The 24,996-nt window shown below is 44.8% G+C and overlaps 1 protein-coding gene across 1 annotated transcript in view; it reads right to left on the bottom strand.

Annotated features, from left to right (window-relative positions):
* Positions 1-657: 657 nt before the first annotated feature.
* The window catches only part of LOC126188378 (trypsin-1-like), a 78,351-nt gene continuing 54,012 nt past the window's right edge, over positions 658-24,996 (bottom strand). The window contains exons 2-3 of the mRNA XM_049929977.1: positions 18,036-18,183; positions 658-858 (exon numbers count right to left, since the gene is read on the bottom strand). Coding sequence (XP_049785934.1) covers positions 658-858; positions 18,036-18,183 — 349 coding nt within the window. The remainder of the gene's footprint in view (positions 859-18,035; positions 18,184-24,996) is intronic.

Genomic DNA, 24,996 nt, shown 5'->3' with positions numbered 1-24,996 from the left:
GTGTATCACGAAGCAAATACCGTCCGCACTGGCGGAATGTTACGTGATACCACGTACTTATACGTTTGTGAATATTACAGCGCCATCTACCACAAAGCGAAAAATGTGGTCCAACTAAAACATTTATATTTCTTTACGTACTACACGAACATGTAATAAAAATGGGGGTTTCTATTTAAAAAAAACGCAGCTGATATCCGTTTCACCTAAGGCTGCGCCATCTAGCGGGCCAACCATAGCGCCATCTGGTTTCCCCCTTCAAGCTAGACGAGTTTCGTTCCTTGTAGTTTTTTCGTTTGATGCTTATTTCGTGAGATATTTGGCCCGGTCACGATCAATGGACCACCCTGAATATACAATAGCATCAACGGTGGTAGTTCCATGGAGCTTTCTAGATTATCGGTAGGTCATTATTAGAGATTACTAAAAATAGTGTGATCCATTATGAGGGATATGTACTATAATTCCGTTGAGTTTCTATGTTTCATAAACAACGAGCCCAATCCAAGGTGATAAACACTATACGAATCACCGTCTGCTATAACAACATAAAGGAGCAAAGTAGGTACCGCCACGAAAGTTCATGGTGCCGTGGCTGGCCTGAGCTCTCTAGATGCACTTTGGTCCTGCCGGCCTTCAGCTGAGGTGCGCTGCCACTCACCGTGCACTGCCCCTGCCGCCCTCTGGGGCGCCGGCGCAGAGGTTGATAGAGGTGAGCGCGCCGTCCAGGGCGCGGTTGCAGTCACTGCGCGAGTACACGGCCACCTCGGCCACCTGCAGCCGGCCCATCACCACGCCGCTGTTGGTCTGCAGTAACACTGGCATCAGCTGCAACAATCTCTTCAAGATCTGAAACCTCTACATTTCAAAAAGCAGTTGGTAACTGCAGAGGAATTTACTGACTATAGGCATATACACTGAAGCTTTAGAGGAACTGGTTTTTCCAAGGTGGCTTCCGTCAACTCCCCCTCCTGGATGATGCCCTCTCTCCCTCCATTTACCCCTCCTATCAACTCATATCCTCACCCCCCCCCGTCCTCTCCTTTGTCCTTTTCCCGGGCTCCCTCTTCCCCTCCCCCCCCCCCCACAATGTTTTTTCCCTGTCTTCCCTCTCTCTGCCTCCCTTCTCTCCCCCGAGTCCTTTTGCGTTTTCCTTCCTCTGCCTTTCCGCATTCCCTCTCACGTCTACCCTGCTCTCCCCTTCAGAGTCCTCTCCCTTCGTCGTCGTCCCCCCCCCCCGCCTTTCGTTTTTCCTCCCCTCACCCCCCTTTTTCTTCCTCCTCCTCTGTCCAGGTCCCCCCTCCCATCTGCCCTTTCCTGTGGAGTGTCATTTTCGTGCCAACCTTTTAGTGCAGTGTTCCTAGTGATTGTTAAGTGTTGTGCGTCTTTTCCGAAGTATTGCGAACGGACATCATGCTGTCGCAGGGTGTGATTTTTCTTATATCTCTTGCGAACAGAATCCAGACTGTCGCCGTGTTTTTTAATTGTCTGTCTACATTTTCCCTGTCTGCTTCCTGTGTATTTTATTATCATTACCCACCATTAGTTTTATGTTTTAGGTTTACACAATTTTCCGCCGGTTTACATTTTACGTCACTGTTTTATCGCCTGTTTTTATTGCTCCTTATCTTCTTATGTTTTAAAAATTCTGTAGGCTGAAGAGCGGCGTACTAAGCTGCTGCCAGCCCACCCCCTTCGGGGGGAATCGAAATCCAATAAAGGAAAAAAAAATAACTGGTATAGGCTTGCGTATTCAAATATAGAGATATGGAAACGGCGCTGCGGTCGCAACGCCTATGTAAGACAACAAGTGTCTGGCACAGTTGTTAGACAGGTTACTGCTCCTACAACGGTACGTTATCAAGATTTAAGTGAGTTTGAATGTGGTATAGTCGGTGCACGAGCGATGAGACACAGCATCTCCGAAGTAGCGAAAGAAGTGGGGATTTTCCCGTACGACCATTCCACGAGTGTACCGTGAATATCAGGAATCCGGTAAATCATCAAATCTCCGACATCCCTGCGGTCGAAAGAAATCCTGCAAGAACGGGACCAATGACAACTGAAGCGAATCGTTCAATGTGGCAGAAGTCCAACTCTTCAGCAAATTGTTGAAAATTTTACTGCTGGGCCTTCAACAAGAGTCGGCGTGCGAACCATTCAACGAAACATCATCTATATGGGCTTTCGGAGCCGAAGGCCCACTTGTGTAGCCTTGATGACTGCACGACACAAAGCTTTACACCTCGCCTGGATCCGTCAACACTGACAGCGGACTGTTGATGACTGGAAACATGTTGCCTGGTCGGACGACACTCGTTTCAAACTGTATCGAGCAGATGGGTGTGTAAGGATATGGAGACAACCTCATGAGTCCATGGACCATGAATGTCAGCAGGGGACTGTTCAAGCTGATAGAGGCTCTATAGTGGTGTGGAGAATGTGCAGTTGGAGTGATATAGGACCTCTAATAGGTGACATGTACGTAAGCATCCTGTCTGATCATCTGCATCCATTCATGCTCATTGTGCATTCCGACGCACTTGGGCAATTCCAGCAGGACAGCCCGCCGGTGTGGCCGTGCGGTTAAAGGCGCTTCAGTCTGGAACCGCGTGACCGCTACGGTCGCAGGTTCGAATCCTGCCTCGGGCATGGATGTGTGTGATGTCCTTAGGTTAGTTAGGTTTAATTAGTTCTAAGTTCTAGGCGACTGATGACCTCAGAAGTTGAGTCGCATAGTGCTCAGAGCCATTTGAACTAGCAAGACCATGCGACATCCCAAACGGCCAGAATTGCTACGGAGTGGCTCCAGGAACACTCTTCTGAGTTTAAACACTTCCGCTGAGCGCCAAACTTCGCAGACATGAACAATATTGAGTAAATCTTTGGATGCCTTGCAACGGGCTATTCAGAAGGGCTCACCACCCCGTCGTACTCTTACGGATTTGTGAACAGCCCTGTAGGATTCATGGTGTCAATTCCCTCCAGCACTATTTCTGACATTAGGGAAGTCCGTGCCACGTCGTGGGGGCTCTGCACGATATTGTATGTATAGGGCGTATCACCTAGAACCTGCACTGAAACATGACAAGTACTGCGGAAATGGTACGTGCTATTGATGTGCGGTTTTTACAGAATGCATTAATAGTCGGAATCTTTGTACTTTTAGCCAATAAACAGATTGTAATAATATTTTTTTAAAAGTGTATTTTTTGTGCAAACATACATTTTTGTAAATGGAACAATGCCTATTGACAATACCAAACTAAAAGTAGGATAAATTACAGTGTCACTGGTGTTAGTTGCGGGATTCTAGTTAGAGAAGTTTGCGAAATATCGTATTTTGAAAAGCTTCCACACCGACACTTGTTTGTGCCAATCAACCTGGCCGACTGGAGTAGCCGAGCGGTTCTAGGCGCTATAGTCTGGAACCGCGCGACTGCTACGGTCGCAGGTTCGAATCCTACCTCGGGCATGGATGTGTGTGATGTCCTTAGATTAGTTAGGTTTAAGTAGTTCTAAGTTCTAGGGGACTGATGACCTCAGAATTTAAGTCCCGTAGTGCTCAGAGCCATTCGAGCCAATCAACCTGTGCAATTGCTAGGTACAATGTTGTTATATTTACTTACAGTGTGCTTGTGTTTTCCTTGAGTGCACTGCAACTTGCTAGTCAGTTAGCGTGTGACAGTCCAAGCAGTACGTCGTGAGTGGACAATGGTATTTATCAATCCAGAATGCTCATTGTGTATGGAGAGTGTAGGAAGAATGCGCTCTTGTATGTTGTATGCGGCAGGATACCCCAATAGACGCTCGGTTATTATTTATCAACCTCTTCAATCGGCTATGTAAAAGTAGTAGTATACCACCTAGACAACGTAACAAAAGGAAACAAGTGACGACAGAAAAGAAGGAAATTAATGTTCTTGCTGTTGTTCCAGTTGACCCGACATTAGTTCCCTGGGAATCGCACGAGGAAGTGGTATCAGACAGGCAAGTGTCCTAATCATTCTCCATCGTCACAGATTCCATCCCTGTCACATCTCTCTCTGTCAAGAGCAGCATGGAACCCATTATGAGAATCGTGTTAACTTCTGTACATGAGCATTTAGACAGGATACTCCATATGTATCGTGTTTCACGTTCAGTGATGAAGCCATATCTAACTATCATGGCCAAGTAAGCCACCTTTGAAACATGTGCTAGCGGTCTGTTGACAATACCAGTTGGCTTCGCCAGGTGGAACATCAGCATCCAAGGAGTGTTAATGCGTGGTGTGGGATAGTGGATCATCAGCTCATACGCCCGTTTTTCATAGACGAAATACTGCACACGCGAAAGTATCGCAGCTTCCTAAGAGACCATATTCCACGGACGCTATAAGACGTTCTTCTGCAGACTAAGTGGCAACATGACGGCTGTCCAGCCCGTAGTGCACGAAATACTACTGCATGTCTTCACGAATTGTTTCCATGTCTTTGGATGGGACGCAGAGGACCTCTACCTAGGCCGGCTCGTTCCCCGCATACAAGGACAAGCAGACTACACCCGATGATAAGCAACGGCGTATTACTGCAACCTACTCGTCGCTTAAAAGCTAACACGTCTGCAGTGGTCGTGTCATACCAGACTAGAAACGTGTGTTGGCGCTGTCGGTGGTCGTTTTGAACAAAACCTGTGATTTTTGTGTCGTTATTGGCCAGATATCACATAACTAATGCATGCATTTGTGTTGTTCTTTAGTGTGCGCTACCACAGGTACTGTACAAGGGTCGGTGTGGGAAACTTTCAATATGCGATATCTCGTAAACGACTCACACTGCAGTCCTGCGAGTAACGACACTGACACTCTAACTCACCCTACTCTGAGATTTTTAATGTCAGTAGGCATTGTTCCATTTAAAAAATGTATGTTTGCGCAAAAAATACATTTTCTTAAGTATTGTCATGTTGATTAATCGGGTTTCTGCCGGTTATTCGAGGCTTTCCTGCACGATATTTCAACTGCGTGACTCGCAGTTTTCTTCAGGTGTTGCCTGATACTGATTCCAGTGTGTTTTTTTTTCATTTATTGAGTTTTCGATTCCCCCTAAAGGGGGCGGGCTGGCAGCAGCTTATTACGCCGCTCTTCAGCCTACAGAATTTGTTTTAAAAAGAGGAAGATAATAAAAATAATAACAGTTGGCGATAAAATCGGCGACGTAAAGGTAAAATGGCAGAAAATACTGGAGCTTAAAACATAAAAACACAGGGTGGATGATGCTAATAAAATACACAGGAAGCAGAAAAAATAAGAGACAGACAACTAAAAAACACGGCGACAGTCTGGTTTCTGTTCGCAAGAGAGATAAAATGCACACCCAGCGACAGCATGATTTCTGTTCGCAACACTGTGGAAAGACGCACAACACTGACACTCACTTAAGCAATGCACTAAAAAAAAAATGGCACAAATATGACATACCACACTCGAGAGCAGGTGGGGGGAGACTGGTCAGATGACGGGAAAAAGGGGGGGGGGCAAGGAGAGGAAAAGTGAAGGGGGAGGGGGGAAAGGAGCCAATTGAAGATGAGGATACATAAGAGCGGGGGGGGGGGGGGGGCTGCTGAGCAGACGTGCCTGGGAGTGGGGAAGGCAGAGGAGGGGAGTCTAAAAGGACACCGGGGGGGGGGGGGGAGAAAGAAGATAGGGAGAGGGTAGGTGGGGAGAAAACACAGGATGGAAGGGGGAGAGGAAGAGGGAGCCCAGGGAAAGGACGGAGGAAAGGAGGGGGGGGGGGGTGAGGATCAGAGTTGATAGGAAGGATAAATGGAGGGAGAGAGGGCATCATCCGGGAGGGGGAGTTGATGGAAGCTGCCTTGGGCAAGGAGATGTAGGGTGTAGAGATCCCAGTGTGGAACGAGACCGGTATTTATGCCTACGTTGTGTTAGGCGTTCCCTCTGCGGTCCGCGCCGCGTCTGGCGCTCTGTCCGTGGTGTGCGCCGACCAATAGCAACGCCTGTAGCATTTTCTTTTAGTCGCGGCTGTTCCGAACGCTGTGCGGGTACTTTGTGGTTATTACCGTTGTCAAAATAGCTGATTTAAGTTCTGAATGGCGTTCAACCTGTGCTAGACGTTTTATCTTCCGACTGTCACATTTGAATCCTTCTGTGAATTAGGACGTTCTGTTACAGTGCTGTGTCGTGTTATGCGTTCCGTCCGAAGTTCTTGCACCCCAGGAGCGGCTGTGGCGTCATTTTCAGGCCGATTGTGCTCAAATCGTCCCTCGAGATTCGGAAGAGCGTCCTCAGATACTTTGTCTGTTGTCTGAGGTGCCACTTCACGTACGTCCTTAGTTACATGCACTAGGCTGTCATCTCTAATTTCATCCTTATACTTGTGTCCCTTGATGTTGTCTACGTTGCGTCGTCAGAAGATCGAGTGCTGGATTACAGGCTGAGCTCAGCTGGAAACCGGTGTCCCGGTTAATGAGATTCTGCGCAATCTTAATCTCAATAGATTCTTTGATGACGTTGCCCCAGTATTTCGATGTTTGTATTAAAATCTTGGCATCATTATACTTCATAGAATGATTGAATTCTAAACAATGTTCTGCAATCTCTGACTTGGTTGCCTGTCTCAGTCTTGTGTGCCTTTGGTGCTCTTTGCACCAGATGTCAACCGTCTTGGTCGTGTGGCCGATGTATGCCATAGCACATTCACATGGTACGTGGTAAACGCCCGGCTTCTGTAGACGCACGTCATCCTTCACACTCCCTAGCCGAGCCTTAATCTTGATGGGTAGATGGAACACGCTTTTAATGTTATGTTTGCGGAGAATTCTGCTGATTTTGTCAGATATCGCCCCAAATGCAAATGTGCAACCTTTTGCGTTTCTTCTTGTATCTCTTCAGGAACCTCTCGTGGACAAACAGGGCGCAGCGCCCTTTGAAGATCTCGAGAAGAGTACCCACTTTTGTAGAACACAGATTGTAGATGTTCTATCTCCGTCCCCAAATTATCCGGATCTGACAGAGTTCGTGCCCAGTGAACCAGTGTTCTGAGTACACCGTTTGATGATAAAGGCGAATCTTGTGAAAAATTTAAATTGTTTTTTCTATATTGCTGGCACTCAAAGGGTTAAAAAATGGTTCAAATGGCTCTGAGCACTATGGGACTTAACTTCTGTGGTCATCAGTCCCCTAGAACTTAGAACTACTCAAACCTAACTAACCTAAGGACATCACACATATCCATGCCCGAGGCAGGATTCGAACCTGCGACCGTAGCGGTCGCGCGGTTCCAGACTGTAGCGCCTAGAACCGCTCGGCCACACGGCCGGCGCAAAGGGTTAAGAACGATATGTTGAACTGCATCTGCAAGGAAGTCCCGAACGCAGCTGCAAATCTGGTACGGTAAGCACGTATTTGTTTCAACAAACGGCAGTCTGTAACTGATCCGAATGCCTCCCTAAAAGCCGGCCGCTGGTGGCCGAGCGGTTCTAGGCGCTTCAGTCTGGAACCGCGCGACCGCTACGGTCGCAGGTTCGAATCCTGCCTCGGGCATGGATGTGTGTGATGTCCTTAGGTTAGTTAGGTTTAAGTAGTTCTAAGTTCTAGAGGACTGATGACCTGAAATATTAAGTCCCATAGTGCTCAGAGCCATTTGAACCAATTTATTTTTTTTGCCTCCCTAAAGTCAAGGAGGAGAGCGTCAATCCAGGCGCCGATGGCTACTGCGCTCTGAAGTTCATGGACGAAAAGAGAGAGCCGAGTATCGCAACAGCATTATTTGATGAAAAAGGACATTTCGCCTCTCTCTAAAGCATTTAGCAACCGTCTTTTGACTTTTCACCTCCACATACTGACAGTAATTGCTGCTCCTATAAACCTACAGTGCAGTAAGTCTGTTGTTTTGCCGAAATTGCTAGTTTTAATAACGCAACGTACAACTATTGTGAGAAATCATGATTTTTCAAAAATGTCAATTTTCAGTTCGAACTTTTTCATAATTGCTGAAAATCTGTACGCGTATGTTTATTGCTGTCAGCTATTAATGGAATGTTACTCTTAGATTAAAATTAGCTTAAATACTAAAACGTTGTGACTTGCAGAAGGTGTACCTCAGTGACGCAAGCAATCCCCATTATCCTTTTGGATGCTCCCATTCGTGTAACGTCATCCAAGTGTGTCGTCACACATGGGAACCATGTGCATAAAGGGGAACAGTAGCGGCAGGCACGGCTTCCCGCATCGCGCCGCCAGTTGACGGACAATGCGGCTGCCTCCCCTCCCACGCACACCGCCTGCGTAACGCTTCGTGAGCATGCATGCAGCGCCTACCCCTGAATGCAGGCTCCCGCATCTGTGTGGGCACTCGCGCATACAGCGCTCTGCTGCACGGCTAGTAAACCACGCATTCAGGTGCGCCCGAAACCGCCGCTGCCGTTACTCATACACACGAGCAGACTCATCCAGACCTCAGGTAGCTCTCCAAACCCGACGAGAATGTGCATCGTTCATTTACGGGTTTTGACGAAACTTCCTGGCAGATGATAAATGTATACCGTATCGGGGTTCGAATGTGGGAGCATGCCTTTGGCGGACAATACCCCTACCAAGTGAGCTATCCACGTTCATGACCCGCCGTCATAGGTTCACTTCTGCCAATTACTTTCCTTTCATTTCAGACTTCACAAATTGAAGTTTCTGGAAACACTCCCCAAGGCTGGGATTAAACCGTTTCTCCACAGTTTCCTTTCTTCGAAAATAACATGAGTGTGCCATGTTCAAAGATTGGACATATCCTCATTCCCTCATATGACGAGAAGTGAAAAATGTAATCCACCCTGGAACATTGTCGGTTTGGTTGTCCTGATGTGGGGAGGCATAATACTGCAAAGGAGCACTGACCTCCAAATCTTTGAACACGATATACACACTGGTTAACGTTATTCTGACACTGTCCACCTTCCCCATGTGCTTCTTTTCAGAAGTGCATTCAGCCCCTACTTCATTTTTATGGATGAACACAAGTAATCACATCGAACAGCGCAGGTAGAGGAGATCTTGGAACGAGACGATATTCAGCGAATTGGTTGGCCTGCCCCGACCCCGAACTTACATGGCATCGAGCACGTATGAGATGCGGTGGGGAGACGTTTGCGGCACATGTACAGGCGCCAACGACCATCCAGTTGTCAGCCACGCTCGTGGAGAAATGGAACGCCCTACCACAGAGACATCTTACCAACCTTGTGGCCAGTATGGTATCACTCTGCAGAGCAGGCATTTCTGTCCGTGTTGCTCATACACCCCGTCAACAACCAAGTCCCGACTTTCGTAATGTCCAGCAGACCATCATGAATGATGGTGTCTTCAATGTAATTATTGTCTTTCAGTATAATTTCTGACTATTCCTCAAGCAATCGAATATTCCCTCCGCATAGCTAATGCTAAAAAAAATTATAAGTTCCATAAACTGAATTCGATGTTGTTATTGATCATTCCTCAGCTGTCTTCACCGGACAGACGTACCAAATAATCTTTACTGTGGAGCACATGTTCGCTGAATAGACGTACGAAATAATCTTTACTTTCTGATGTCCCTGCAGACATAGTTCTGCGACGGTATGGATAATACGTGCATCACAGTGTAAGTAAATCATAGACAAATTCACCGTGAAACTCTTGTGGTACATCGACCAAATGCATTGTCGCCTCCAGTCGTAGTGAAATAGTACCAACAGTTTGACCAAGGTAGCATATTCGCAGGTTATGTTGATTTGGAAGAAACACCGTCGACATCGACCACAATGTCAGCGAATTGAGGAACTAATTCGCAGTAATCTTAGATTTTTCGGCGATGAGGACGCTCACTCAACGCAGCGGATTCCTATCGTCGATGAACTCAACCACTGGTAGAACTTTCAGAGCGCTGTTCACAGAGACTTGGTGACTGTGTTGAAAAACACCTTCACCTACATGTGCCAGTTTGAAGGGCCATGCAGCATTCAATAAGAGTTACTAGGCCTACCATAATAATGTGTACCTTACTTTTTTGAAGTCCCCTCGAGCTAGAGGATATAAATTGCATTTTGTTCGCATGTAAGCTGCACGAAAACCAGCAAAAGGATTTTCTTACAACAGTTGTATACCTTCAGTCTTTAGCCACTAATGTCCGCCCCTGCTAGCTAAGTGGTCAGCGCGACAGAATGCCAATCCTAAGGGCCCGGGTTCGATTCCCAGCTGGGTCGGAGATTTTCTCCGCTCAGGGACTCCGTGTTGTGCTGTCCTCATCATCATCCCTTCATCCCCATCGACGCGCAAGTCGCCGAAGTGGCGTCAAAACGAAAGACTCGCACCCGGTGAACTGTCTACCCGACGGGAGGCCCACGTCACATGACATCTACTCTATTAGCAACTAATACACCAAATAATTAAATAATTATGACATTTACTAATACATACAGAGTGTTTTTTTCCACTGCGTACGAACTCGAGGGATTGATCGATGAGAGCATACGGAATAAAAAAAGTCTAATGAAGTTACGTCCGGAAATGCATGGTTTCCATGCTATAGACCATTTATTCACTCATACATTGATACAGTGAACTAGTAGAAGCCGACCTCGGGGAAGATCAGTTTGGATTCCGTAGAAATATGGGAACACGTGAGGCAATACTGACCTTACGACTTATCTTAGAAGAAAGATTAAGGAAAGGCAAACCTACGTTTCTAGCATTTGTAGACTTAGAGAAAGCTTTTGACAATGTTGACTGGAATACTCTATTTCAAATTCTAAAGCTGGCAGGGGTAAAATACAGGGAGCGAAAGGCTATTTACAATTTGTACAGAAACCAGGTGGCAGTTATAAGAGTCGAGGGACATGAAAGGGAAGCAGTGGTTGGGAAGGGAGTGAGACAGGGTTGTAGCCTATCCCCGATGTTATTCAATCTGTATATTGAACAAGCAGTAAAGGAAACAAAAGAAAAATTCGGAGTAGGTATTAAAATCCATGGAGAAGAAATAAAAACTTTGAGGTTCGCCGATGACATTGTAATTCTGTCAGAGACAGCAAAGGACTTAGAAGAGCAGTTGAATGGAATGGATGGTGTCTTGAAGGGAGGATATAAGATGAACATCAACAAAAGCAAAACGAGGATAATGGAATGTAGTCGAATTAAGTCGGGTGATGTTGAGGGTATTAGATTAGGAAATGATACACTTAAAGTTGTAAAGGAGTTTTGCTATTTGGGGAGCAAAATAGATGATGATGGTCGAAGTAGAGAGGATATAAAATGTAGACTGGCAATGGCAAGGAAAGCGTTTCTGAAGAAGAGGAATTTGTTAACATCGAGTATAGATTTAAGTGTCAGGAAGTCGTTTCTGAAAGTATTTGTATGGAGTGTAGCCATGTATGGAAGTGAAACATGGACGGTAAATAGTTTGTACAAGAAGAGAATAGAAGCTTTCGAAATGTGGTGCTACAGAAGAATGCTGAAGATTAGATGGGTAGATCACATAACTAATGAGGAAGTATTGAATAGGATTGGGGAGAAGAGAAGTTTGTGGCACAACTTGACCAGAAGAAGGGATCGGTTGGTAGGACATGTTCTGAGGCTTCAAGGGATCACCAATTTAGTATTGGAGGGCAGCGTGGAGGGTAAAAATCGTAGGGGGAGACCAAGACTTGAATACACTAAGCAGATTCAGAAGGATGTAGGTTGCAGTAGGTACTGGGAGATGAAGAAGCTTGCGCAGAATAGAGTAGCATGGGGAGCTGCATCAAACCAGTCTCAGGACTGAAGACCACAACAACAACATTGATACAGAGACTGCAGTCTAATACGTGCTTTACTGTGCAGCCACAGTTACAGCATGTGCTGAACAATTTCAAAGGCAGCACGAATACCCTGCTCCAGTGTCTCCACATCTGGAATAGGCTCTGGATACACGATATTTTTGACACGATCCCACAACCAGAAATCGCGCGGGTTGAGATCCGGTGAACGAGCTGGCCGTGTAACTTGACCCCCTCGTCCGATTCATTGACCAGGAAAGACATGACTGAAATGCGTCCGGACCCTAGCGGGGAAGTGGGCTGTAGCACCATCAGCTAGCAGTAACGGAACCCCTCGAATCATCAGTGTCACTTCTTCCAGCAGGGGAGGCAAATTCACCCGCAAGAAACGCCAAGAGTTCCGGCCTGTTAGGTGACGTGGAACGAAGACTGTTACCAAAATACGGTCGCCAGTTATGCCGGCCCACACGTTCCGGTTGCACCGATGCTGATGATTCGCTGCCGCCAAACCGTGAGGGTTCTGCGCACTGTCCCACAGATGACTGTTATGAAAGCTGAAATATCACTCCGCTTAAGTGGCCTCATCTCCGAATAGGATGGGTGACACAAGTCCCGAAATCGTGGTTGCCTGATGAAGAAACCAGTGACAAAACTACTCCTGATGTGGAAAATCTGTCGCTAGTAAGCCCTGCACTTGCTATACAGGGTTGTTACAAATGATTGAAGCGATTTCACAGCTGTACAATAACTTTATTATTTGTGATATTTTCACAATGCTTTGCACACACATACAAAAACTCAAAAAGTTTTTTTAGGCATTCACAAATGTTCGATATGTGCCCCTTTAGTGATTCGGCAGACATCAAGCCGATAATCAAGTTCCTCCCACACTCGGCGCAGCATGTCCCCATCAATGAGTTCGAAAGCATCGTTGATGCGAGCTCGCAGTTCTGGCACGTTTCTTGGTAGAGGAGGTTTAAACACTGAATCTTTCACATAACCCCACAGAAAGAAATCGCATGGGGTTAAGTCGGGAGAGCGTGGAGGCCATGACATGAATTGCTGATCATGATCTCCACCACGACCGATCCATCGGTTTTCCAATCTCCTGTTTAAGAAATGCCGAACATCATGATGGAAGTGCGGTTGAGCACCATCCTGTTGAAAGATGAAGTCGGCGCTGTCGGTCTCCAGTTGTGGCATGAGCCAATTTTCCAGCATGTCCAGATACACGTGTCCTGTAACGTTTTTTTCGCAGAAGAAAAAGGGGCCGTAAACTTTAAACCGTGAGATTGCATAAAACACGTTAACCTTTGGTGAATTGCGAATTTTCTGCACGAATGCGTGAGGATTCTCTACCGCCAAGATTCGCACATTGTGTCTGTTCACTTCACCATTAAGAAAAAATGTTGCTTCATCACTGAAAACAAGTTTCGCATTGAACGCATCCTCTTCCATGAGCTGTTGCAACCGCACCGAAAATTCAAAGCGTTTGACTTTGTCATCGGGTGTCAGGGCTTGTAGCAATTGTAAACGGTAAGGCTTCTGCTTTAGCCTTTTCCGTAAGATTTTTCAAACCGTCGGCTGTGGTACGTTTAGCTCCCTGCTTGCTTTATTCGTCGACTTCCGCGGGCTACACGTGAAACTTGCCCGCACGCGTTCAACCGTTTCTTCGCTCACTGCAGGCCGACCCGTTGATTTCCCCTTACACAGGCATCCAGAAGCTTTAAACTGCGCATACCATCGCCGAATGGAGTTAGCAGTTGGTGGATCTTTGTTGAACTTCGTCCTGAAGTGTCGTTGCACTGTTATGACTGACTGATGTGAGTGCATTTCAAGCACGACATACGCTTTCTCGGCTCCTGTCGCCATTTTGTCTCACTGCGCTCTCGAGTGCTCTGGCGGCAGAAACCTGAAGTGCGGCTTCAGCCGAACAAAACTTTATGAGTTTTTCTACGTGTCTGTAGTGTGTCGTGACCATATGTCAATGAATGGAGCTACAGTGAATTTATGAAATCGCTTCAATCATTTGTAATAGCCCTGTAAGTGATAAGGGCAGCAATAATTGTCATGGAGAACGTTGCATACGGTCGTCTGGCTTACCCTGTATTGGTGGACCAACCGCCTGGCACAGACACGGCGGTCGCCTTACACAGTGTTAATCACTTGTTCCTCCAAGTCTGATGTCCGAACGTTTCGGTTACATTCTTCACGATTTCCTGCTTCCTGAAACTGACTCAGACAAATGGCAAAACACTGTTGCAATCATTGAATACTGTGGCTGTTGTTTGTGTACAACACTGTATCACATCCACTTCAATGTGAGTCAGCAAGAAGAAGTGAATCGGACACAACACTACCAATTACTATGGTAGGAGAGGGTGCTAGAGCATGACGTATGAGGAACAGTACCACCCTCTAGGAGGAAACCACGCGTACTGTAACTGTGGCTGAATGGTACGGCGCGTATTAGACCGCTGTCGCTGTAACGAAGTGTGATTGAATAAACGGTCTCTAGCATGGAAACCATGCATTTCCGGACATAAGTTCATTAGAACTTTTTTGTTCTGTATCCTCTCATCGATCAATCCCTAGAGTTTGCACACGGTGGAAAAATCACTCTATATATAACTTAACTGTTCTTTCTAAAACTCAAAAAGACGCAAAACTCAGCTTGAAAAAAGGGACTACGCCTTGTGAAACTGTGGTCTCTGACCAGTCTTCCATCTTCCGCTTGGTGACAGCTTGATTTACTACTGATTCAGTGGTTAAGTGAGACTGAAATGAGTAAATCCTCTGCGAACGGAAACGCCGTCGGAAATAGAATCCTAAAGTGGGTATGGAGTGCGCGGTGTGTAGCTACTTAGGCCGGTATTACACTATCAAATTTCTTTGTCCAATATCTTTGTCCAATATCTTTGTCAAAGATATTTGATAGTGTAATAGGGACTTTGTCAAATGTCTTCCAATATTTGATCAAATCTAGGGCCTCGCTGTATATTTGATCAAAGAAACCGCTTGTCTTCTGTTCACTGTAATGTGACATGTTACCACATGGAGCGCTAGCATCGCTGCAGCGTACTGTCGTCTGTAGTGTTTTTATAACCATTGCCGGTAAATACAATTGGTGTGTGCCGACAACTACAAAATTAATAGAGATGTCTGAAGCTGATTAGGCGCTTTACAACGTGTGGCACCCTGAATACAAAAATAGATTAAGAAGATTGGAGACCTAACCTGATCTAAACTAACCTAACCTAACATAACCCTCTCCTGTAGCAAGGAATGGGAGTGTTATAGTGAGCCTGTCTTCTGAAGATGTAGCAGTTCTTAAGGCCGGTATTACACTATCAAATTTCTTTGTCAAAGATTTGATCAAAGATGTGATCCAATATTCCGTCCAATATATTTGACAAAGATCTTTGACGTAGCGCTAGAAGGGGTATTATACTGTCATCAAAGTTTTCGTCAAAGTTCAAGATGGCTGACAACAACTTGTTATTAACCGCAGCAGTTGTACGTACCCCAATTGCATTGTGTGCACATGCGGAAAAGAAGTGGGGTAAAAATGGAACCATACATACAAGGTTGACAGTCTTAAAGTCCTGGGATTACAACTTGATAATAAATTCAGTTGGGAGGAGCACACCACAGAACTGCAGAAACGCCTTAACAAATCTGTATTTGTAATTCGAGTGTTAGCAGACATAGGCAACATAAAAATGAAAAAGCTTGCATACTTTGCCTACTTTCATTCCATAATGTCATATGGGATATTATTTTGGGGTAAATCTTGAAGTCAAACAAAAGTTTTCAGAGTCCAAAAGCGTGTAATACGTATTATTTGTGGAGTAAATTCACGGACCTCCTGCAGAAACGTCTTCAAAGAACTGGATATACTAACTACTGCCTCTCAGTATATTTACTTCTTAATGAAATTTGTCGAAAATAATATATCTCTTTTTCCAACAAACAACTCAGTTCAAACATGATCTGCACAAGGACTTAAAAGCACTTACTATAGTTCAAAAGGGGTCCACTACTCAGGAACACTCATCTTCAATAATTTGCCAGGAAACATAAAAAATTTAGTTAGAAATAAAGATCAGTTTAAAAGGAGCCTGAAAAACTTACTACTAGCCAACTCTTTCTAATCCATTGGCGAAATTTTTAATAGAAACAAATGGTGTATTGTATTTATTCATACTATTGGTATTGTTATTTCAGCTTAAAAAAATCGACATGTTCCACATCCACGAGGATCTCCTCAGCACGGATCTATGGAACAAAAAACTAATCTAATCTGGGTGAAGCCGTGGGTTTTATGGCGACACGATAAAAGCATTCAACAAAACTTGTTACGTGAGCTTACAGTGGAAGACGTCAAGTCGTACATCAATTACTTAAGAATGGATGAGCATACATTTCTGTATGTGCTCAATGAAGTGTATCCTCATATCACAAAGCACAATATTCACTTAAGAACTGCTACATCTTCAGAAGACAGGCTCGCTGTAACACTCCGATTCCTTGCTACAGGAGAAGGTTATGTTATGTTATGTTATGTTATGTTAGGTTAGGTTAGGTCAGGTCAGGTCAGTTCTGGTCAGGTCTCCAATCTTCTTAATCTATTTTTGTATTCAGGGTGCCTCACGTTGTAAAGCGCCTCATCAGCTTCAGACATCTTTATTAATTTTGTAGTTGTCGGCACACACCAATTGTATTTACCGGCAATGGTTATAAAAACACTACAGACGACAGAACGCTGCAGCGATGCTAGCGCTCCATATGGTAACATGTCACATTACAGTGAACAGAAGACAAGCGGTTTCTTTGATCAAATATACAGCGAGGCCCTAGATTTGATCAAATATTGGACGACATTTGACAAAGTCCTTATTACACTATCACATATCTTTGACAAAGATATTGGACAAAGATATTGGACAAAGAAATTTGATAGTGTAATACCGGCCTAAGTGAATATTGTGCTTTGTGATATGAGGATACACTTCATTGAGCACATACAGATATGTATGCTCATCCATTCTTAAGTAATTGATGTACGACTTGACGTCTTCCACTGTAAGCTCACGTAACAAGTTTTGTTGAATGCTTTTATCGTGTCGTCGTAAAACCCACGGCTTCACCCAGATTAGATTAGTTTTTCGTTCCATAGATCCGTGCTGAGGAGAGCCTCGTGGATGTGGAACATGTCGATTTTTTTTTTAAGCTGAAATAACAATACTAATAGTATGAATAAATACAATACATCATTTGTTTCTATTAAAAATTTCGCCAATGGAGTAGAAGGAGTTGGCCAATAGTAAGTCTTTCAGGCTCCTTTTAAACTGATATTTATTTCTAACTAAATTTTTTATGTTTCCTGGCAAATTATTGAAGATGAGTGTTCCTGAGTAGTGGACCCCTTTTTGAACTAAAGTAAGTTGGTTGGTTTGTGGGATTAAAGGGACCAGACTGCGATGGTCATCGGTCCCTTTTTCCAAATACTAAAAACACCCACAGAGAATAAAAACGAGTAACAGAATAGATCACAGACGCTTTTAAGTCCTTGTGCAGATCATTTTTGTTCCTGGTATTGTATGTATGAACTGAGTTGTTTGTTGGAAAAAGAGATATATTATTTACGACAAATTTCATTAAGAAGTAAATATACTGAGAGGCAGTAGTTAGTATACCCAGTTCTTTGAAGAGGTTTCTGCAGGAGGTCCGTGAATTTACTCCACAAATGATACGTATTACACGCTTTTGGACCTTGAAAACTTGTTTGACTTCAAGATTTACCCCAAAATATTATCCCATATGACATTATGGAATGAAAGTATGCAAGCTTTTTCATTTTTATGTTTCCTATGTCTGCTAACACTCGAATTGCAAATACAGATTTGTTAAGGCGTTTCTGCAGTTCTGTGGTGTGCTCCTCCCAACTGAATTTATTATCAAGTTGTAATCCCAGGATTATTAAGACTGTCAACCTCGTATGTATGGTTCCATTTCCCCCCCCCCTTCTTTTCCGCATGTGCACACAATGCAATTGGAGTACGTAGAACTGCTGCGGTTAGTAACAAGTTGTTGTCAGCCATCTTGAACTTTGACGAAAAATTTGATGACAGTGTAATACCCCCTCTAGCGCTACGTCAAAGATCTTTGTCAAATATATTGGACGGAATATTGGATCACATCTTTGATCAAATCTTTGACAAAGAAATTTGATAGTGTAATACCGGCCTTACGTATGCGTAGCCCCATCCCATGACGAGCGCAGAGGTGCCGGCGCTGACTGCCTGCTGGGGACCCGGTAGCGAGACAGGACGCAGTTCAGCGCCCAGTTCCAGCGGTGACTCCAGCTGGAACACACAGTCCTCAAGCACTGCTCCCTCTCTCAAAAGACATGACACATCATGTTACACAGTATGCTTACGATTTCTTTTTACAGTACAACCATTCTATCACGAGACTGTAACGTAGCCGTCAGCATTTACTTCTTGTATACCACGTCTAATTACGAGTAATGACCGTGAGCATATCGGACTCCCAACGCCATGCTAAAACAAAGGCTTCATAAGCGCACACAGCAGAAGTATTGTACTTCTGTGAAAACGATTTTGAAAATTTATTCATACGATAATTGCAAGGTTGACGTAAGTACAGTCAATGATTTAGTGTTCTCCAGCACTGCATTTATGTAACAAAATATTCACCAGCTGCGACGTAATCGCGTACACAAACAGTGATCCGATACTGTCAAATGTTTTTTATTCCTGTCTCTGATCACAATAGCAATTCTTTAGACGATGACCGGTTTCAGTGCGTAATGACTATCCTCAGATCTCTTTACATCATGTCCTAAAGTGATAAGGCAGCGATGGCATCGTCAAAACATAAATATAATTAGGAAAGCATCGTCACATGGATCTAAAATACGGTGCAGAATAGGCCACATCGTCCACATAGTGATAAGTAGCCAGTTGCAATAATCACTATGTGGACGATGTGGTCTATTCTACACCTTATTTTAGAACCAGGTGACGATGCTGTGCTGATTATATTTATATGTTTTGACGATGCCATCATGGCCATCATGGCCCCAGGAAGCAAATATCATCATCCAAAGGCACATTAAGTGAAGATGAGAGGTGCCGGCTGTCAACAGGCAGCCACATGACACAACAAGACATTTCGCGAGTGATCAATACGTCGCGCCGACATCACACAAGCCGCCCACGCCTGCATGTAACACTGATTGACTCATGTGATGAGATAAAGCGGTTAATCTCTCTCCTGCTTGTCCATTTACTGACTCGTGTGTGTGCCTATCTATTTAAATTGGACCTAACTTTTTTTGTATTGATGAGTTGTACATAATATGAACAAATGTATTGTCTGCTTTATTGGTTTGAAGTTACTACATTTTTGGCGCCTGGGATGGGGTCATTTGCATTTGAGTTCCTAAGTTTACTACATTTTGGCGCCCACCGTGGGCTTGTGGGTATCGTTGATGTTGTGTGTGTGTGTGTGTGTGTGTGTGTGTGTGTGTGTGTGCAGGCTTTAATGTGCTCTGTGAAACTGGGTTGAAATCTCGCCCTGTTTGCCCTAGGCAGAACATGGAGCATTCCTGGCATCGCACTTTGTACATTCCAGAGGCTGTGTATGGGTCATGAGTGTCATGAAATATTACTTTGTGGTTTTTGAAAATATTTTCAAAGATATTTCTAGACGCAGTCAACAGAAATAATAAGATAAGTTTGCCATTAAGTACGTGGTTCTGAGCACTATGGGACTTAACTACTGAGGTCACCAGTCCCCTAGAACTTAGAACTACTTAAACCTAACTAACCTAAGGACAGCACACACACCCATGCCCGAGGCAGGATTCGAACCTGCGACCGTAGCGGTCACGCGGTTCCAAACTGACGCGCTTAGAACCGCACGGCCACACCGGCCGGCATTAAGTACGTCATACGTTTCTACAGAGGGTATTTATCTTATCTGAATTATAATTTGTTTATACCTGTTTATAGTGTTGGTTATTTCTTTGTGTTATGTACTTATTTCATTTATGTGTACTGTCAAACATCTGAGGGAAATCACTGAGTCACCAAATTTTTCGTTTAACATTTTGTTTCCGTATTTTCTGTACTGTGAATATATCTTCATTTCTTCTAACAGATCCATTTTATATCCTTTATTTAGTTGGTGGAGTTCTTGGATATTTTTTTCTACTTTTCCAAACTAGTGTCCTGTAATGTGTAGGTTGTGGATATCGTTGATATGTGTGTTTGTGTGTGTGTGTGTGTGTGTGTGTGTGTGTGTGTGTGTGTGTGTGTGCGCGTGCAGACTTTAATGTGCTCTGTAAAACGGGTTGGAATCTCGCCCTGTTTGCCCTAGGCAGAACATGGAGCATTCCTCGTATCGTACTTTGTATATTCCAGATGCTGAGTATGGGTCATGAGTGTACTTTACATGAAATACTACTTTGTGGTTTTTGAAAATATTTGCAATTTTCTGTGATATACTGCTAATCTATGGAGTGCTAGATATACACTTTTTAACTTTCCTTGTGTGGTGTTTGTGTCTCGACTGTGTCGGCTATAGAAGTAGTATAGTCATTGACAACCACAGTCTATTTCACCATGGTATTTCTTTTCCTGCTGCATGTCTTCTTGATTCAAAGACAATCTGCCCTATGTAGCACTGAACTATGGCATGCCTGTTTATGGACGTTTGGGTGACATGAGGTTACACGGATTGTGACTAGTAGCAGAAATGTTATTTACACGAGGGTAATCCCAAAAGTAAGGTCTCCTAGTTTTTTATAATTACATAGACCTGTTTATTTCTACAATTGTTTACATAAGTTTACAGTTGAACATTTAGCTATTTTTCGACATAATTACCATTTCTGTCGATGGATTTTTGTAGACGTTGTGGCAGTTTTTGTATGCCCATAACATACCAGCTCGCCGCCATTCTGTTCAGAAAGTTATGAACCTCTTCTTTCACCCTTTCGTCGGAGCTGAATCCCAGTGGGCATAAAGTCTGCCAACAATACCCCTTTCCGATCCCAAAAAACGGTTGTCATGGCTTTACCGGCAGACTGTGTTTGTTTGGATTTCCGCGGCTTTGGCGAAGAAGGATGCCGCCACTGGCTTGATTGTTGCTTGGTCTCAGGTGTAAAGTGGTGTGCCTAGGTTTCGTCACCCATGACAATTGAGTCCAGAAAGTTGTCCTGTTCGGCTGCAAAGCGGTGAAGAAATGCGCGGGAAGGATCAGCTCTTTGCCACATGTGGTCCTCAGTCAGCATGCGTGGCACCAATCTTGAGCACACCTTCCGGTTATCCAGGGTGATCCGCCGATCTTCACACATGCTTTGCTCAACCTTCAACACTGTCTCCTCAGAAATTGACGGTTTCCCGCTCCTTTGCTCGACGTGAATTTCGGTCCGACCAGCTGCAAACTCTCTGCACAACTTACGAACATTTTCGACATCCATGCACGACTCAACATACACTTCCGTCAATTGACGATGGATTTCAATCGGTTCAGTGCCCTTTGCGTTCAAAAACTGAATATCTGCGCGCAATTCGCCCTTGGCCGTAACATCCAACTGGAGCTCCATTCTCAACGACTGCCAAGCCAAGACTGAGCGCCTCAACGCGTCGTTCGCGTGTTTACACACAGCAAGTGAAGCACTCTTCATAACAGTGTGACCAACTGCCACACAAACAGAGTTCTGTACTTATAAAAATAACAGGAGACCTTACTTTTGGGATTACCCTCGTAAACAAACCCATAGTTTGTAGGTAATTTGGACATCAGGGTCTTTCCCAAAAGTTCCCAGAATGAATTCTTCTAATCATTTATCAGTATCAGCTTACAATCTTTCCACAACTTTTCAAAGCACGCTTCCCCTGCTTCGATGCACCATTGTCAACGCTTCAGCTAAACAGCGAAGACGCCCTAGAAGTCATCAACGGTAATCTCCTTCAGTGGGTAGTCTAAACTGCCTTTACCGCCACCAACGTCCCATCCCGAGTCCCTTTCGGGGTTTCTTTCATCCTTGGGAACAAAAAGAAGTCTGCTGGTGAAAGATCGGGGCTTCAGGACGGCTGGGGCAGCGTTGCCACACCCATCTCGGCCAGAAACTCGGGGACAATGAACGCGGTTTGGCTTCACTCATCATCATGGTGCACGATACAATTGTCGCAAATTTATTTTTGCAGAGGTCGAACCCTGTTTGCGGAACAGTTTGATGACTTCACAATAAAACTCCTTGTTGACGGTGTATCCTCGTGGTACGAATTCACTGTGAACCAAACCTTTTCTGTCACAAAACACGATGACCTTTGGCTTGATTCGCGATTTGCTCATCCCTGCTTGCCTCAGGCGAGGAGACTCCTAGGTGTGTCACTCGCTACTCTGAGGTTTTGTTTCGGGATGGCACTCAAAAATCCAAATCTCGTTGCCTCTGATCACTGTGTCTAAAAATTCTTGGTCCTTTTCGTAGCACTCATGCAATTCCTGGCACTTCAACAAACACTGCTCCTTCTTCTCACTCGTCAGGACTTTTGGCACCATTTTCATGCAGACATACCTCATTTAAAAATCCTCAATTGAAATGCGGTCAATCATTGTTTTGGGTATTTCACAGTCCTCTACAATGATCCAAACACTGAGTCGTTGGTCCTTGTCCCCAACTTGACACTGTTTTTGCGCCGAGTCGTCCGTCTGTGATGTCAACGGGCATCCCGAGTGGTCGTCGCTCCCAACCTTAAAAAAAAAATGGCTCTGAGCACTATGGGACTCAACTGCTGTGGTCATAAGTCCCCTAGAACTTAGAACTACTTAAACCTAACTAACCTAAGGACAGCACACAACACCCAGCCATCACGAGGCAGAGAAAATCCCTGACCCCGCCGGGAATCGAACCCGGGAACCCGGGCGTGGGAAGCGAGAACGCTGCCGCACGACCACGGGATGCGGGCGCTCCCAACCTTCCCGGAACATCTTGTGCCACATGAACGTCTGGCTTTGTTTCATCGCCCCGTCACTGTAGGCTTCCCGAAGCATTTCGAGCGTCTCCGCCCCGGTTTTCCCCAGTTTCACAAATAACTTGATTGCATAACGCTGCTCAAAAAGCTGGTCTTTTTTATTTTGCTCGACGATGGTGTGGTAGATACATCTGCACGGAGTATGAGCCTGTCTCAACAACTGCCCGCAGGCGACTGGACCCGGTCTTGTTTCGAAGCTCTGCCCTGACAGCCATCATTGCCAATTACCAAAAATCATTCTGGAAACTTTTGGGACAGGCCCTGTATGCAAGCTATAAAGTTTAGCACACAGAGCTGCTACCTCTGACAGCAACAATGACTCGAACCCAGTTGGACACCCAGTCTACCTGAATTTAGATGTCATAGGTGGATACATCACATGTAACTTCAACACTAACAGTTTATCAGTTGTAGTGGATGGCCAGTGTGGCATGCTATATTCCAATGCTCGAAGGGTTGCGGTTCGCGTATGTCGAGGCATGAATGGGGATGACATTGTTGACGATTCCAAACGACAGTTGCGGTACGCGCATGCGCGTGTTTTTCGCTTGAAGGAAGTGTATATCCTGCAAATTATGTCTCTCGCCTGCTTCTGTAGCATTTGTCACTTACCGGCACCACCAGCGAAAACAACTCGCAACAAATGAAATATAAATTCACTAAACAACTCGCTACTATCACGTTTAATGCTCGGTGTAGCTTCGGCATTCAGAGCACAGCGCTCAGAACACAGAGCGCTCATTGGCTGTCGGAGTATGCGTGACGCAGGTGCACAGAACAAGCCGAAACTCGACCGCCATCGTTTGTGACTCCAACTATAGTCTCTTAGCAAACGTTTACGAGATGTTTTCTGTATGTAAGAAATACAGAGAATACACTGGCCACAGCAAAAGTTAAACACACTCTGTATCGAGACGGGTCGGAATAGGATGGGGGATATGCTACCTTGCGTCATCTTGTTGAAAGATAACGTCACAGAGATCTCAAAGATAGGAAACAGCCACAGGCACTACCATGTCAGAAATGTAACGACTGCTTTCCAAATTGCAGTTTATTTGAACAAACTATAGGCCTATATCTCTGATGTCAGTCTTTTGTAGAATTTTGTAATATGTTTCATGCTCGCATATACAGGCTATTACAAATGAATGAAGCGATTTCATAAATTCACTGTAGCTCCATTCATTTACATATGGTCACGACACACTACAGATACGTAGAAAAACTCATAAAGTTTTGTTCGGCTTAAATCGCACTTCAGGTTTCTGCCGTCAGAGCGATCGAGAGCGCAGTGAGACAAAATGACGACAGGAGCCGAGAAAGCGTATGTCGTGCTTGAAATGCACTCACATCAGTCAGTCATAACAGTGCAACGACACTTCAGGACGAAGTTCAACAAAGATCCACCAACTGCTGACTCCATTCGGCGATGGTATGCGCAGTTTAAAGCTTCTGGATGCCTCTGTAAGGGGAAATCAACGGGTCGGCCTGCAGTGAGCGAAGAAACGGTTGAACGCGTACGGGCAAGTTTCACGCGTAGCCCGCGGAAAATTGGCTCATGCCACAACTGGACACCGAGAGCGCCGACTTCATCTTTCAACAGGATGGTGCTCCACCGCACTTCCATCATGATGTTCGGCATTTCTTAAACAGGAGATTGGAAAACCGATGGATCGGTCGTGGTGGAGATCATGATCAGCAATTCATGTCATGGCCTCCACGCTCTCCCGACTTGACCCCATGCGATTTCTTTCTGTGGGGTTATGTGAAAGATTCAGTGTTTAAACCTCCTCTACCAAGAAACGTGCCAGAACTGCGAGCTCGCATCAACGATGCTTTCGAACTCATTGATGGGGACATGCTGCGCCGAGTGTGGGAGGAACTTGATTATCGCCTTGATGTCTGCCGAATCACTAAAGGGGCACATATCGAACATTTGTGAATGCCTAAAAAAACTTTTTGAGTTTTTGTATATGTGTGCAAAGCATTGTGAAAATATCTCAAATAATAAAGTTATTGTAGAGCTGTGATGTCGCTTCAATCATTTGTAATAACCCTGTTTGACATTTCTCAAGACCTAAACCTCCCCTGTAAGAATCATCATCCGAAAACAACGCTCCTGTGAAACCGAGTTCCCTCTGTT

The sequence above is a fragment of the Schistocerca cancellata genome, chromosome 5 (assembly GCF_023864275.1).
Source record: "Schistocerca cancellata isolate TAMUIC-IGC-003103 chromosome 5, iqSchCanc2.1, whole genome shotgun sequence".
NCBI classification, from domain to species: Eukaryota; Metazoa; Arthropoda; class Insecta; order Orthoptera; family Acrididae; genus Schistocerca; species Schistocerca cancellata.
Note: the sequence above shows the minus strand (reverse complement) of the source record. Positions and strands in the feature narration are given on the sequence as shown.